Source organism: Tiliqua scincoides, chromosome 6 (genome assembly GCF_035046505.1).
Source record: "Tiliqua scincoides isolate rTilSci1 chromosome 6, rTilSci1.hap2, whole genome shotgun sequence".
Classification (NCBI taxonomy): Eukaryota; Metazoa; Chordata; class Lepidosauria; order Squamata; family Scincidae; genus Tiliqua; species Tiliqua scincoides.
The window spans coordinates 8,044,754-8,060,780 of NC_089826.1; the positions used below are offsets into that span (position 1 = coordinate 8,044,754).

A 16,027-nucleotide genomic window follows, 5' to 3' on the forward strand; every position below is an offset into this window, starting at 1 on the left:
CTCCCCCCACTCTCGGAACCCTGGGGATTATACGTTTATCTTACACTGGTTTGGTAGTTTAAGGAGCAGACTACCTGAAGTTTTATACTTGCTGACAGGGCTTTAGCCGACAGCAAAACTATTTTAATGACTTCATCTACATTTTCCTAAATAGGAAATAAGACTTTAGGCAGGAATTTTTGGAATGCCTGACTTGTAGGGAAGGATTCCAAGGATGTCTGTCTTTTGACCCACTGATACTGAAACATTGTTGGTTTTCATTAAGTTTGGTTTGGGATATTTTAGTGACTACAAGAGTATGGTAGGAAAAAGATTTAGAAGCAGACAACCCAAGCCTGGGCATTTCAGTTATTCTTCAGATGAACAGAAACTTCTGTAAGATCGGAGGAAACATTTCTGTTTTTATTTGCATATGTCTGGCACAAATTAAAAACAACTAATTTAATCAAGATGCCAAAGACCATAAGCTCAGTATTATCCAGAGTTCTGCATCATCTCCCTCACACTTGGTGTTCTGTTGGTTTGGATCTTCTGCACAACTACCTTATATAGAATCTAGAATTTGGCCCCCTGAGAACTTTAGTTTAAGTGGCAAGACTTAAATTTTAGTTTAAGGCTCATAAACTTGCATGCTGCATACCATCTTGCAGCTAAAGTCCAGCCATTATCTCTTTTCCTACTCTTTTTGCGTGTTTACAGTATTCTCACAAAATAATTCACCTAACCTGCTGATCAAAGAGCCTATATACCTATACTTTGGTAAACCTTTATTGGCATATAGAAAGTCCAACGATGATAATAAATATAACAAGGCAAAGAGATACAACTTTATCAGCTATTAACTTCTGGCCTTTGCCATAGAAACTGCTGCCAGAAATTCCGCCACCAAAATGGTGATGGAAGGGGAATAATCACTAAGAAGGATTGGGAAAGGATCAACAAGAGAAGAGAGAAAAGGGCCAAGTAGGTGGGACCTGAGATTATGATGGGCAGTACACTGAAGAAGAATATGATCCAAAGTACCTGGTTCAAGTGATCAAAACAGGCATGATCTATTTGAACGAGGGATCTTAGAAAATCTCCCTTGGTGTATTGCAGATGAAAATATGTTCAATCTCGCTAACATGAAAGCCCTTCTTTTGCTTGGGTTAATAAAAGAGCCTATATACATAAAGCAGGAGCTTTTAGAATGATGGAGGTTTTCTCCTGTGTGCCATAGTAACTCATGGTGAAATTGTTAATTATCAGGGCTAGATGAACAGACACTCAGCACCTGGATCAATGAGGCTTATTGTGCCTAGTTCAGTGATTCTCAGATTTTTAGCAAAGGGACCCACTTTTTAGAATGAGAATCTGTCAGGACCCACTGGAAGTGATGTCATGACCGGAAGTGACATCATCAAGCAGGAAAATTTTTTAACAATCCTAGCCTGCAATCCTACCCACACTTACCCAGGAGTAAGTCCCATTGACTATCATTGCTAAAAGCATATACTCAACAGCCTGCTGAAATTATAGATCTGTAACATTTCCCCAAATGCAGTCATATATCATGGTAGCATCCAGTCCAATATATTAAAAATGATGTACTGAAATGAATGGGAACCCACCTGAAATTGGCTTGCGACCCACCTAGTGGGTTCCAACCCACAGTTTGAGAAACACTGGCCTAGATGGTTGAGGGTGCAGCGAGTTCCACAGTCAGGTAGAAGGAAACAGTGGCCAATGTCTGAGAAGTTAATCTCGTGCCCATGTTGTTGACTAGCATAGGTTGACTTTGGGGATATTCTGGCTTGATGGCCATGTTACTGGCAGAATATCCCCAGCTAGGAATTGTTCAGGGAGTGTATATAGCAGAAGGCTGATCTAAAGTTGTCCCTAGAAGAACCACTGAGTAAATAGAAAGTTGGTAAAGTTCAATAATAGGCCTGGCCTTCCAGCCTGGTGTGGGAAGTGATGAGGCAGCTGACTCAGACTTGAAGGACATCTGGATGCGGAGTCAACACCTGAGATAGGTTATTTATACAGTCCTGAGAAGTGTTAACTGCTGAGTTTTCACTTTGATCCCGAAACCTTTTTGTATATGAGGCTTTAGCCCAGTGATTTTCAACCTTTTTCATCTCACGGCACACTGACAGGGCACTAAAATGGTCAAGGCACACCACCAGATTTCTGACAACTGAAAAGGCACACCATGCTGCCAGTGGGGGCTCACATCTCCCATTGGCCCTATCAATAAATGACCTTCCCCCCCAAATTCCTGTGGCACACCTGTGGACCACTTGCGGCACACCAGTGTGCCACGGCACAGTGGTTGAAAATTGCTACTTTAACCTCAAAATCAGGAACGAAGCCTGTTTCAGAATGAAGTTGGTGTTCCAGCTGGGTCCTGTCACACTGTGTCAACATCATTTGTGGCTCTTGCAGCAAATGTTCCAAGTGTTTTTGTCACTCATCCGGCTCTCTTTTTAAGATTCATGATAGGTCATTCGTGTCCCTGTCTAATCCCTTCCCCTCGTTAAGACCCACAAACGCAACACTGGAAACAGCTGTAGGAAGTATTAGCAGTTGTGTTTTTTTTTAATTTAGCTTCCAGGGTGCATGTCCTGATGTACAGACATTCAATCAGTGCTTCTCCTATCTCATTATGGACTGATTTTGGCAAAGAGAGGTCATCCTCAGTTGAAAAGTAATCTATGACCAAAATTCCTCTGAAAGCACAGAGTTTAGAACCCAGTCAGCTTGCAGACATGCTCCCTGCCCCAAAGTGATCTCTTAAACAGAGATTATTTAGCGGTGGGTTATGAAATGGTGGCCTGTAATTTAGAGCCCCCTTCCTGCCCCTTCACTGTATGTGGGGCAAGAGTGGCAGCTATAGATCTGATATAGAGGGGTCATATTTATTTTTCCTGTATGGAAATATCTGTCCTTCATAGGATACAAGGCACCAGCTGTGTGACATATAACATTTGAAGGACTTGGCTGCTTTCCCGTCATTTTGTCCAGTGTTTGCCACAGTTGCATACGATGGCTACTAGGCAGTGGTAGGTGGGAAGACGAGGCACAGAATTTGGGATAAGCCTACTTGTCATCTGCCCATCTCATCCATAAGCATTTTATTCTTTTTGTTTTAGTTTGAACAATGTGAAATAGACTCTTGTACTTGGTGAGAGGAGATGATACAGGACTGATCTTGTAATTCTACAAATACAGGCCTGCCTGTCTGATTAAGGTGAGGTAAACCAACCATAGCACACCACTATAAGCCCTGAACTGCCTATCAGTCAAAATCTGCATCCCTCATGCAATCCTCTTGACGTTCAGCATGGCGTAACCAGGTCTCAAGTCTCTATCGCCTCTCTAAGCTTGGTGTAAATCCATTGGGAAGTGTGGGAGATAAAGCAATTTAAAGTCTTACCTGAATCTTGGAGGCCTTCCCTAATATTTTCAATTGCTTTTCCCAAAGAAAATTTAATTCCTTTGGGATTTAGATCCCTGAAATTATTTTCAAAAATTCACATTTGTTTGAGGTATGCTATTTTGTTGCTTTCGAGCAAACCTGCCAAGTGCCTTTTTGAATTATTAGCCTTTGAAGTTGTTGTGTTCAAGGTGGAACAATAAAGGCAGATGTTGCAGTTTAAAATTATTTTATTCATAGCGTCAGCACTATTTGTTCCAACTTTCTGAAATTTCACCGTCTCCCCATGGTCCTGTCCATGGTAAACTGTTTCACTGCTGATCCATTCTTACTATCAGGAATTTTTTCCTAATGTTTAACTGAAGTCTCCCTTGTTATTCAAACCCATTTGTTCTGGTCCTGGTCTTCAAAGCAACTGAGCTTAGATTTGCTCCATCTTCCACAGGACAGCCCCTCTGATATTTGTAGATAGTTACCACGTTGCCTCTTAACCATCTTCTCCAAACATGCCCAACTCCTTCAGGCTTTTCTCTTAAACTTGTTTCCAGCTTCCTCCTCATCCTCGTAACTCAGGATACCCATCCATGGTGGAGCCTGCAGGAGGTGGAAAGATTGCCGAAAGCAGAGAAGAAGCAGTAGATTTAATTGTGCAGGCATGTTTATTCAGAAGAAAGTCCTGGAGTGTTTGCATGGAGCTTGCTCTCAGATAAGTGTGCATAGAATTGCAACGTGAGAGTGAGCCTTTGAACTCAGTAGGATTCACTTCTTGGTAAACATGCATAAGATATCAATTAATTCTGTAGAGCTTTGGAGAGATACAGCTGTTTTAAAAGTGAAACTCCAATGGGAAAGCATGCTTTTTAAAAAATGTTTCTGCTTTTGATCCTTCCTTCAGACCAAGAAGGAGGGAGGGAAATAAACTCATCCCTGAGAACCCTCTGGAGTGAGTTCTGGGGGGTGGTGGTAGTTGTTCCCCCCCCCATTTAGAGGCAGTTGGGCCTCTTCTGATTGTATCACAAGGAAACAATGGTTCAGAAGGGAGGGTCACAACATGTTCACTCCAAAGTAAGTTTCAAAGGCACTTACTCCCAGAGAGGTGGACTGAGGATTGCTGCATACTTACTTGAAAGTAATCCCCTTTGCAATTTCTCGGGTTTCTGCATGAGTGTGGCATGGAATTGCAGTAATTTTTCTTGGAAATATTGTTTGGCACTTAGTTGTTGATAGACACAAGAGCTCTGTCAGTAAAAGAATCTGACAACAGGTTAAACTTTCATCCAGTACAGCTATTGTGGAGATTATTTATTTTAATGCCACCGCCTCCCCTGAGCAGTGGCATAGCTAATGATTGTGTAGCCCTGTGCCAAGCTCAAAATGTTGCCCCGGAAGTGATGTCACAACCGGAAGTGACATCACACCTGGGCTTTTTCAAAAGTGAAAACTGGGAGGAGCCCACCTCCTTCCCTCAGCAGCTCACCACCCACTTGCTCTGCTCCCCCCCCCCAGTCAGTGGCATAGCTAAGGTATCCATCTGCTACCTGGGGTCAAATAAGATTTTGTAGCCCCCCGCCCCCAAAACGACAAAATCAAATTTAATTAAATAAATAGATAAAAAGTTACTGGTTCCATGCTGTATCATAACAGCATCTCACTGGCACTCAGAACAATCAGTCTCATAGGTCAGTTTGGAGTTGAGCAAATCTACTTTTTGTTCCATAAGGCAATTGTGTTTTCATTTTCTGGTTAATTGGCCATAACCTTTGATGTAATACAGATATTCCAGTGCAGTTTGTTGCATTGCACTCTGCATTAAATTACCTTTCCAATGATATATAACATGATGGTATTATTTATATATACCAAGATTTCTCAATTTTGGTTGCTAGTGTCAAGCTCAGCTTGTTGTCTACCAAAGCTTGATGCCTGGTGCAACTGCTACCCCCTGCAACCCCTTAGATGTGGCACTGCCCCTGAGCACTTTATAAATGCCATGGGGTGCTTATATATGGTAACCTAACGGACCAATGTGTGTTTTGGGAGCTGGGTGATATAGTGTCTTTTGTGATGCTGACCTGTATTGCAAGGTAGGTCACATTCTTTGTGGAGATTGTATATCTCCAAAGAGATGGTAAAGGTTGTGAATAAGTGACTGTGTGCCAGATTTCATAAGAACATAAGAACAGCACCACTGGATCAGGCCATAGGCCCATCTAGTCCAGCTTCCTGTATCTCACAGCGGCCCACCAAATGCCCCAGGGAGCACACCAGGTAACAAGAGACCTGCAAGGCTTCCTGGGAATTGTAGTTTAAGAACATAAGAACAGCACCACTGGATCAGGCCATAGGCCCATCTAGTCCAGCTTCCTGTATCTCACAGTGGCCCACCAAATGCCCCAGGGAGCACACCAGATAACAAGAGACCTGCAAGGCCTCCTGGGAATTGTAGTTTAAGAACATAAGAACAGCACCACTGGATCAGGCCATAGGCCCATCTAGTCCAGCTTCCTGTATCTCACAGCGGCCCACCAAATGCCCCAGGGAGCACACCAGGTAACAAGAGACCTGCAAGGCTTCCTGGGAATTGTAGTTAAGAACATAAGAACAGCCCCACTGGATCAGGCCATAGGCCCATCTAGTCCAGCTTCCTGTATCTCACAGTGGCCCACCAAATGCCCCAGGGAGCACACCAGATAACAAGAGACCTACAAGGCCTCCTGGGAATTGTAGTTTAAGAACATAAGAACAGCACCACTGGATCAGGCCATAGGCCCATCTAGTCCAGCTTCCTGTATCTCACAGCGGCCCACCAAATGCCCCAGGGAGCACACCAGATAACAAGAGACCTGCATCCTAGTGCCCTCCCCTACATCTGGCATTCTGATATAACCCATTTCTAAAATCAGGAGGTTGCGCATACACATCATGGCTTGTACCCCGTAATGGATTTTTCCTCCAGAAACTTGTCCAATCCCCTTTTAAAGGCGTCCAGGCCAGTCGCCATCACCACATCCTGTGGCAAAGAGTTCCACAGACCAACCACGCGCTGGGTAAAGAAATATTTTCTTTTGTCTGTTCTAACTCTCCCAACACTCAATTTGAGTGGATGTCCCCTGGTTCTGGTGTTATGTGAGAGTGTAAAGAGCATTTCAAGAATACTGCCTGGAGGATTCAGATTTTATGGCTGATCAAAGTCTGACTGGTTGAATGCTGTTTTTCTGCCTGCCGGTTAGTTGTTTATAAAAGGTACAAGAGCACCTTCAGAAAAATGGAGATGCTTGAAGAGTCCATGAGAACAAGATGTTTGTATGTTTGTGTGTGTGTGTGTTAATATAAATAAATAAATAAATAAAAGAACAAGATGTGTCCTCTGCTTTTGTCCTTCCCAGCCCTGTGATGAGCTGAAAGACTAAGACCATGTGTTTGCTGCCCAATTTGTAAAGCTTTGCTGGTTCATTTCTTTGCCCTACTGACCTTGTATTTTAATTGTCATGATTGCTAAGTTTCCTTGGACGCCTCTTATTAGCGGGGAAAGGTGAGATCTAAATGCTTTGAATAAATCAAGCATAATATACAAAGCTATACAAAGTCTTTACTGCTTATAAGGCGAGGAGATTGAGGCGACTGCCTTAATTTCCAATTCCTCATGCTTTTTGGAGCATAACTGAACATTTTAAGCTCTTTGGAACGTTCTGATTGTAAGCTAGAGGAGATATACATGATCATTACTTGTATGAGGGGGAGAAAATGAGAGACGTTAACAAGTCTGCATCTCAGTAGTGTCTGTGCTGGGGGGGATGGCATGGGAGGATGGCATGATTGCAGGTGCCACAACAACTTGTCATTGGAGCTGTTTTGGGCAGCAGTGGCAAAACAGTTGCTGTCGCTGCCCAAAATGGCACTGATGGTGAATGAGAGGGGCTTCTTGCACGGCGTGTTGTGGGACCTGCAGTACTTACCGTGCTGCACCCCCCATAGCTATGCTACTGCTGTACCTACAAAGTGGGTATTGTCATTGAGCTGTACTCCTTCCTCTTCCCCGTGCCTCATTAGTAGGCCTTGCCCAGGAGGTGAATCTGGCTTATGACCTCAAAGCATACCTTGCAAAAATATGGAAATCCCAACAGGGATCTGAAATGGGTTTCTTCTGTTTCAGCTACAAACCTATTGTGGAATACATCGATGCCCAGTTTGAAGCCTACCTGCAGGAAGAGCTGAAGATCAAGCGCTCCCTGTTTAATTACCACGACACCAGAATCCACGCCTGTTTATATTTCATTGCACCTACTGGGCACTCGCTGAAATCTCTTGATCTGGTCACGATGAAGAAGCTTGACAGTAAGGTATGCCACTGTTCGCCTCAGTGGGGTGGGGCTTCGGACTTTAATTTGCTAGTACAGAATTATGTGAAGAGGCTAGATTTTTATTCTGGGAAGCAGTGGAATGAAATGACACCAAATGTCTTGTTGTTCATGAATTTCAAGGAGCTTTGGGGCCTCGGGACCAAGATCATGGCAGAGACAAACTACTAAAGCTCCCCCTCCTGCACGGTGGTTTTTCCACATATCATGGCTCTCGTCCTTGCTATTTATAACTAAATCTAACCCCAATTGGGAGCAAGTTCTACAATGAATTCCACATGACACTGGACCCTGCATCATGCAGAAGTAGCCCCCATGCTACCCCACGGCATCCACTACTATGCTGCATTTTGTTTGTTTGTTTGTAGAGAAGTGTTGAGCTTTTGGGACTGTGGAGGTGAGTTTAAACGGAGCATTAAACTCATACAGAATAGTATGAAATGGTGAATCTGCGCATAGGCTTGCTTAAAACGAGGTCTGCAATTTTGGCTTGCGTTTTTGCTTGTCTTCCAAATAGTGATTAGCAACATCCTCAGGAAGAGAGAGTTTATATGATACAAGAGGAATTTCAAGCACTCTCTATAGTTGAAAATCTCTTCACTTTTGGGTCAATGATAATTTCATCTTCACTAGCTGTTTTTTCTATTTTTCTGGAGGGGATTTGTCTCTAGCTGTCCTAAACCTGTGGTTTCTTTGGTTCTGTCTCTCTCTTTCCCCTCTCCCTTCAAATTCTAAACTTCTAAAGCAAATGGCAAACCTGGACAATTTCCTTAGATAAGATTATAACTCACTTTTGTGGTGCACACTATGGTATTTTACAGGCATACTGCGTGACCTTGTGTTTGTAAGTCCAACTGGACTTTCTCCCAAGCGAGTATACCCAGGGCTGCAGACTTGATCCTGCCCATTTCTCGCTTAACACCATGGTGCTGATTTTCAGTTGATATATGGGAAATTCATCTGAAAGACAAGCAGTTTACCAAAGGTCACTGACAGCACAAGCCTAGGCATGCCTACTCAAAAGTAGGTCCCATTGTGTTCAGTGGGGCTTACTTTCAGGAAACTATGTTTAGGATTGCAGCCATAGTGAGTTTTTTGGCAGACTTCAAATGGATTTCCTAGATGTAGCTGAAACTTCTTTCTTCCATCTCCTAGATTAAAAACATTGACTTCTGCAGAGAATTGGCACCCGGGGGAGTGAAAAGTACATTGTCATCTATGAAAATGTTAATGCTCTTGGAGTTCAGTTTCACGATGACTCTTAATTTCCTTTGCTATAGTCTGTGCAATGCAGTGTTTCCTGTTGATGGTCTCTGTAGATACAAGAGAGGAAACCATCATTTGCCTCTGTATGAGTTTGAATTCTATTTATGGATACCTGCCTTGGTCTGAAATGCCAGTGGATGGATCTTACCTATTTTGCTGCCAGCTTTACTAATTAAAAAAAAAAATGTAGGAAATGACAAAATGACCCTGGAAGGGTTTGCAATTCAGGGTTCAGGTGTATCTGATCAGCTTGTCATTTACTGCAGTTTCAGCTCACTGTGAACAAAACTCATTATTCACATGGCATAAATTGTACATAGGTAGATACTTTGCCAGTGTGAAGTTAACAGACAACAGTTGTGCACTAACAGCCCAACCCTGAGCTGCCCAGCGCCCAGAGGAACAGTGGCAACAAAATAGCAACTGCTGTATTTCAAGCACACTGGGCATCTCCTTGGGGTAAGGGGACATTCATCTCCTTCCCCTGGGTAAGGGCACAGACCCCACAGTGGAGCTACTCAAGTCTGCACTGATGATTTTGTCGGTGCAGAGTTAAGAGACCCCGTGTTGGGCCAGGAGGCCCAACATGGGGTTCTGGATCTGGCAGCGCAGAGATCGGAATTGGCCTGTAAAGTACGTAGCATGTATATGCTGCAGCCACCAGTAGTAGCAGCCTTAATGTAAAGAAAGGTAAGGCGCACACACAAATGATTTTGCATGCCGTTACAACCAACAGAATGGAGACACACAGGAGCGACTCATATGAGTTTTCCCCTGGAAAGTTCTCCTGCACAAACCCGATTGAAAGAAAACATTTCTGGGAGGAATTACAGTTTTCAGAATGCCAGTGGCTCTGTGTCAAACCCTGGTCTGGAGAGCTGTCTCACTTTAATCTAGCTGCCCCTATTTTTTGAAATCTTTTAAAAAGATTTTGAGGATGGATTTTTGTTTTTATTTCTGTGGTTTTATACACATCATTAGAGTAATTGTGCATCCAGTTTAACACCTATTTCTGCCGGACCCACAGCTGTATACATTTGGTCCCTGTTGCATATATGCAACGTTGAGCAGAAATGGCTTAAAATATTGATATCCCCTTTTTGCTTTTCCACACCAAAATGACTTTTAGATGGCCACAAAAACCATCCTCAGCAGGAACAGAATATTTAAAACAGTTATTCCTTATTGGAAGCAATTATTGTGGGAGAGGGGATGATGGTGAGCCCAGATGCAGGGGGTTGAAGGGGGTTGACCATAAGGCTCAAGGGAACAATCTTCCTCCCTCTTCATCTTTGGCAGCATGTACAGGATCACCTGTAGATTGTAGCATGTTGGTTCTTGCACACTGGCCTCCTGTTTGGAGCATCTCCTGTAAACTTAAGAAAAGCCCTGCTGGAATGAACCAACAGCCTGTCTTCTCCAGCATCCTGTTCCCTCCAGTGGCCAACCTGATGACTTTTGAGAAACCTGCAAGTTGCTTCTCAGTTCCTGGTTTTCAGAGAGAGGCTGCTCCTGATACTGGAGGCATTTTATAGCTGTCGTGGCTAGTAGCCATTGATGCCTATCCATTCATCCCCACCTACTTGGCTCACAAGTTACTCCTGGCCAGACCAGGAGTTCATTTCAGGTTCTATGACTGCATCAGTGAAGATCTCAGCACATCCCAAGAGCCAAGCTGCACTTTATATGCTGCAGCCTGTATGAGAACCTGACAGCCACTCCTGTTGCATAGCACCCTCTGGATGAGGCACTTGGCAACTACAAAACACCAATTGGGACAGTGCTGGAAAAAGGGGGGAAGGGCTGCTGTTGGTGAGTGGTGCCTATTGCATCAGTGTGAAAGGAAGGAGGGCAACTCTGATTTGCCCCATTAGGCCATCCTGCTATTGCATGGTGACTATTGCTCTGTGGTGAGCTGTTTTGTCTGTGCCGTGTCTCACCCTGTGGGTCATAACATAAGAACAGCCCCACTGGATCAGGCCATAGGCCCATCTAGTCCAGCTTCCTATATCTCACAGCGGCCCACCAAATGCCCCAGGGAGCACACCAGATAACAAGAGACCTCATCCTGGTGCCCTCCCTTGCATCTGGCCTTCTAACATAGCCCATTTCTAAAATCAGGAGGTTGCGCATACACATCATGGCTTGTAACCCATAATGGATTTTTCCTCCAGAAACTTGTCCAATCCCCTTTTAAAGGTGTCCAGGCCAGTCGCCGTCACCACATCCTGTGGCAAGGAGTTCCACAGACCAACCACATGCTGAGTAAAGAAATATTTTCTCTTGTCTGTTCTAACCCTCCCAACAATCAATTTTAGTGGATGTCCCCTGGTTCTGGTGTTATGTGAGAGTGCAAAGAGCATCTCCCTATCCACTCTGTCCATCCCCTGCATAATTTTGTATGTCTCAATCAAGTCCCCCCTCAGGCGTCTCTTTTCTAGGCTGAAGAGGCCCAAACGCCGTAGCCTTTCCTCATAAGGAAGGTGCCCCAGCCCCGTAATCATCTTAGTCGCTCTCTTTTGCACCTTTTCCATTTCCACTATGTCTTTTTTGAGATGGGTCAGTTTTCTTCTGGGACGTGAACAGTGGTGTGGAGAAAACCAGCCAATGTGTTTGGTAAGCTGCTTCCTCAAGATGGTGCAAACATACTATCACGTGTTCTCCATCTTGCATTGAGGAATAATGATGTGTTTATCTCTTTTTTTACTCATATCCTCTAGTCTGATTTCTCTTTTTCTTCAGTCACCACACCACTTTTGCAATTTTGTTACAATTTGGTTTACTCAGGGGTGGGGTTGACCCAGGAGAAGAAATACTAGCTGTTTCCAGGGTGGATCCCTGAGAATGGGTTGCACTCAAGTCTGAGCTATAAATCAGGAATCTTCCGGTTTTAATTTTGCCTCTGTTCACGACCTTAGTGTGTGACCTTAGGTAGGCCACATATTCTCAGCCTTCACATCTGCAGTGGAGGAGGGGAGAGTAAAAGAATCCTGGCCTTACAGGGTCATTGTAGGGACTGCAACAAACTAATACGTGTGATGTGCTATATAAGTGTTAAGTACGATCCCACTTGTGTCCTAGCCAAACACCCACCAAACCAGAAGCATGAGAAACTGATCCCTGAGATGATAAGGAATCTAGGAGGGACTTCCAGTGAGAGGGTGGGTGGGAAACGTTTCTACTCCACTGTTCCCTAAAGAACTCTGTCCAAACTCCCGGCCACCTCCTGGTTGCTCTTCTTCCTTCCCCCGCTGTTCAGCTCCTGGAGTACAGTGTGATGATGGTGCTTTTTCTTTGCCTTGCAGGTGAACATTATCCCTATAATAGCCAAAGCTGACACAATTGCAAAAAATGAACTGCACAAGTTCAAGAGCAAGATCATGAGTGAGCTGGTCAGCAATGGGGTCCAGATCTATCAGTTCCCCACAGATGAAGAGACCGTGGCTGAGATCAATGCTACAATGAGCGTAAGTCTTTATCTCTTCCCCTCCTCCCTCTGCTCTCCTGCAAGAGAGGCTGCACCATACCTTTCTCTTTGGGCTTTCTGTGTCTAATTCACCTGCATTTCAGTCTCATGCAATAAGAATGACCCCAAGCTGACCTTACAGGTGACACCTAGTCTCCTTCCATTTTTTCCATCCTCCTCTTGAGCTACAGGATACATAATTCTGTCCTGTATCAGCATTCAGTGCTAAGATTCTTGTTCCCAGTAACGATTGATACAGATTCTCCTTGTTCGATAAACCCCATTTTTGAAAATCCTGTTTCAGACACCAATAGTGTCCTTGGTTGTTCGCCTTGGGGACAAAACCAGAGCCCTGTGGCACCTGAAAAGACAAATGTTTTTATTGTAGCAAAAGCAAGAGAGTCTTGTGACACATTCAAAATGAGGACAATGTGCTGTAACATTTTTGTCAACTAACGTCCTCTTCATCAGTTGCATGAAGTGTTGTCCCAGGTAGGCAGGGATATGTCTGTGTGGTCCACGCCACAGCTGCTTTTAACAGCAGTGAGTACCTGGAGTTAATCATCAAATAGCCTTCACCAGACAATGGATAAACTCCATATCCTTGCATGGGGGTAGATTTCTCTTAGTATGGTTTTCCCGTACATGAACAGGAGCAACTAGAAAAACAGCTGCTCTCATCAGACCTCACTGCCCCATGTAACAGCTCTCAAAAAGCTGGTGGCAAGGGGACTAAGCCTATCCAATTTTACAGTGCTGGTGCAGCCATGCCAGGGGGTGTGTGCACTGCATCCTGTGGTGGGGAGGAAGTCACAGATGCCTCCTAAGAACATAAGAACATAAGAACAGCCCCACTGGATCAGGCCATAGGCCCATCTAGTCCAGCTTCCTGTATCTCACAGCGGCCCACCAAATGCCCCAGGGAGCACACCAGATAAGAAGAGACCTCGTCCTGGTGCTCTCCCCTACATCTGGCATTCTGACTTAACCCATTCCTAAAATCAGGAGGTTGCGCATACACATCATGGCTTGTACCCCATAATGGATTTTTCCTCCAGAAACTCGTCCAATCCCCTTTTAAAGGCGTCTAGGCTAGACGCCAGCACCACATCCTGTGGCAAGGAGTTCCACAGACCGACCACGCGCTGAGTAAAGATAAGAGATAAGATCTCCTCAAGATAAGAGAACTTTTGTTCCTTTGCCTCAGGGCTGCATTGCAGCTGCATTGGTGCTAGAAAGTTGGATAGGATTTGCTGACACTATACCACCTATATCACCTACCTGCTACACTTCTAAAGCTACTATAATTTATAATTGTGCCCTTTGAAAACGCATAACACAGCTTTTTGCACTTCTTCCGGGGGGGGGGGGGGTAAATGAAATATGCAAAAAAATTTGAAAACATTTACAAACACCTCTACTTTTGCCCATGTGCACATCTGCATGTAAACATACTGAACCTATTTTCTGTTTTTCAATGAGAGATTCTCCCCCAGGAAATGACTGGGGACAGAAGACCACATCCTTTATTCCCTGCAAAATTAATCTAAGAAGCGATAACCTTCCTGATTCTCTGCTCAGATGGGTGCACATCAATGTCTGTTTTACCAACCATCCACCCCTGTTGTGTGGCAAAATCTTTCCAACCACTTGACGAACTAATTAAGACACTATCTTTGGATGCATGTTACAGATGGCCAAACTACCCCAGGTATTCCTCTTTCACACCCTAGTTTATATACAGAGAGCAGTGTTGGCTTTTCAGCTGTCCCACAGCAGGCAACTGAGAGGCTCTCCACCCGTCGGCTCCGTGCCCCAAACTGGGCACGGCCTTTTCCCAAGACGCATACCAGAGTTGCACACTGTGTCATGTAAACAGCACCTGGATGACTCCTGAGGGACAGACAGGCAGGCCCTGTTTCCTCTTGGCTCTGGCTTTTATGCACATAATATCCTGCATGTGGGTTCAGCGCTTCTTTTTTAGGCAAAAGTTCAGCTGCTGTTTTCTGGTAAATTCCAAAAACGCCAGTGTGGTACTGAGGTTTTAAGTTGGAGCTTAGGAAGTGAGTGCTCCATTCCTGTCTCTGTGGTGTGTGTGTGTGTGTGTGTGTGTGTGTGTGTGTGTGTGTGTGTGTGTGTGTGTGTGTGTGTGTGTGTACGCGCGCGCGCATGTAAGAGGAGGAAAAACGATGTAGCTGAAAGTTCAATAATTATTACTCTTTAAAAAATCATTCACTTGTAATAAGAGTCAGCAGCTAGGACAATTCAACCTTCTGGACAGTGAAATCTAACCCCTTCAGTAGTCTTCAACCTTTTTCATGCCACAACCCCAATAAATAATGAGACTGGGGAACCACCTCTTATTTCACCCTCCCCCTGGGACTTGATCCTCTTGGGTCTTCACAACAACCCTGTGAGGTACCAGCTTGAGCAAGACCAGCCTTAGGAACTGTGGAACAAGACAGTGAGAAGAGGCTGTGCAGGATTATATCAAGAACTCACTTTTGATAAGGCAATACCATGATTGGATTGGATCCAAGCCGTCTCTTGCATAGGCTTTAAAAGGTTGTTGCAACCCCCCTCCCATGAGGCTTCGCGACCCCTTTGGGGGTCACGACCCACAGGTTGAAGAACACTGTCTTAATTGATGACCCCAAGGCAGAAAGTGGAGGAAGAAGGAGCAGCAGCTGTTATAATGGCATGGAACAGCAGGACACTGGGAGGAAGCGTGGGCTTGTGGTGTGGTTGTGGCCTCCCAGCCCATATTTTCTCCTCCAAGTTGCTCTCTGGCAAAACAGGCTGCTGATCAGGGACATGCAAATGTAAGCTAATTCATCTGAAATGGACCCTTGATTCAGTTCAGATGACATGCTAAAACATGGCTTGTGCTCTCTGTCGTTCAGAAATCCAACCATGGCTGGAGCTTAATGATGTGTAGGCGAACCACAGTTCTGAGCTGCTTGCCACTTTTTTTTTTTGCTGGGCGTCCAATTCCTGCGGTGCAGCTGCCTCCTCAGACAAAGCTACCACTTCTGTACTGGCTTGTCTGTTCATGTTCTGTTCAACCATAGTTGGGCTGAGCAAACCAGACTGAAACCCATGGCTTGCAGACCCACTGATGAACCTATAGAGCTGCCTCCTAAATGAGTCAGATCCTTGGCCCATCTTGCTCAGAGCTGTCTACACTGAGCTGACATCCCTGCAGCCCTGCAATTCTGAGCAGGATCATGTCTCCCTCTGGTTACTTCTTATCAAAAAAGGAGATGTGTCTGGCTTTAAGGCTGTCCCTGAATGGCAGACTGATTATCCTGTGTAGTTTGGCCCTAAGTTTCAAGGGAGGGCACCAGGATGAGGTCTCTTGTTATCTGGTGTGCTCCCTGGGGCATTTGGTGGGCCGCTGTGAGATACAGGAAGCTGGACTAGGTGGGCCGATGGCCTGATCCAGTGGGGTTGTTCTTATGTTCTTAAGGAAAGAATGCTTTCTCCCTACCTGTAGGATGTATGTGTGCATGCGCAGAG

General features: G+C 44.7%; 1 protein-coding gene across 2 annotated transcripts in view; it reads left to right on the plus strand.

Annotated features, from left to right (window-relative positions):
- The window catches only part of SEPTIN11 (septin 11), a 91,298-nt gene that overhangs the window by 47,199 nt on the left and 28,072 nt on the right, over positions 1–16,027 (plus strand). For both annotated transcript variants that reach the window (XM_066632248.1, XM_066632249.1), the window contains exons 4-5: positions 7,572–7,758; positions 12,348–12,509. In XM_066632248.1, coding sequence (XP_066488345.1) covers positions 7,572–7,758; positions 12,348–12,509 — 349 coding nt within the window. The remainder of the gene's footprint in view (positions 1–7,571; positions 7,759–12,347; positions 12,510–16,027) is intronic.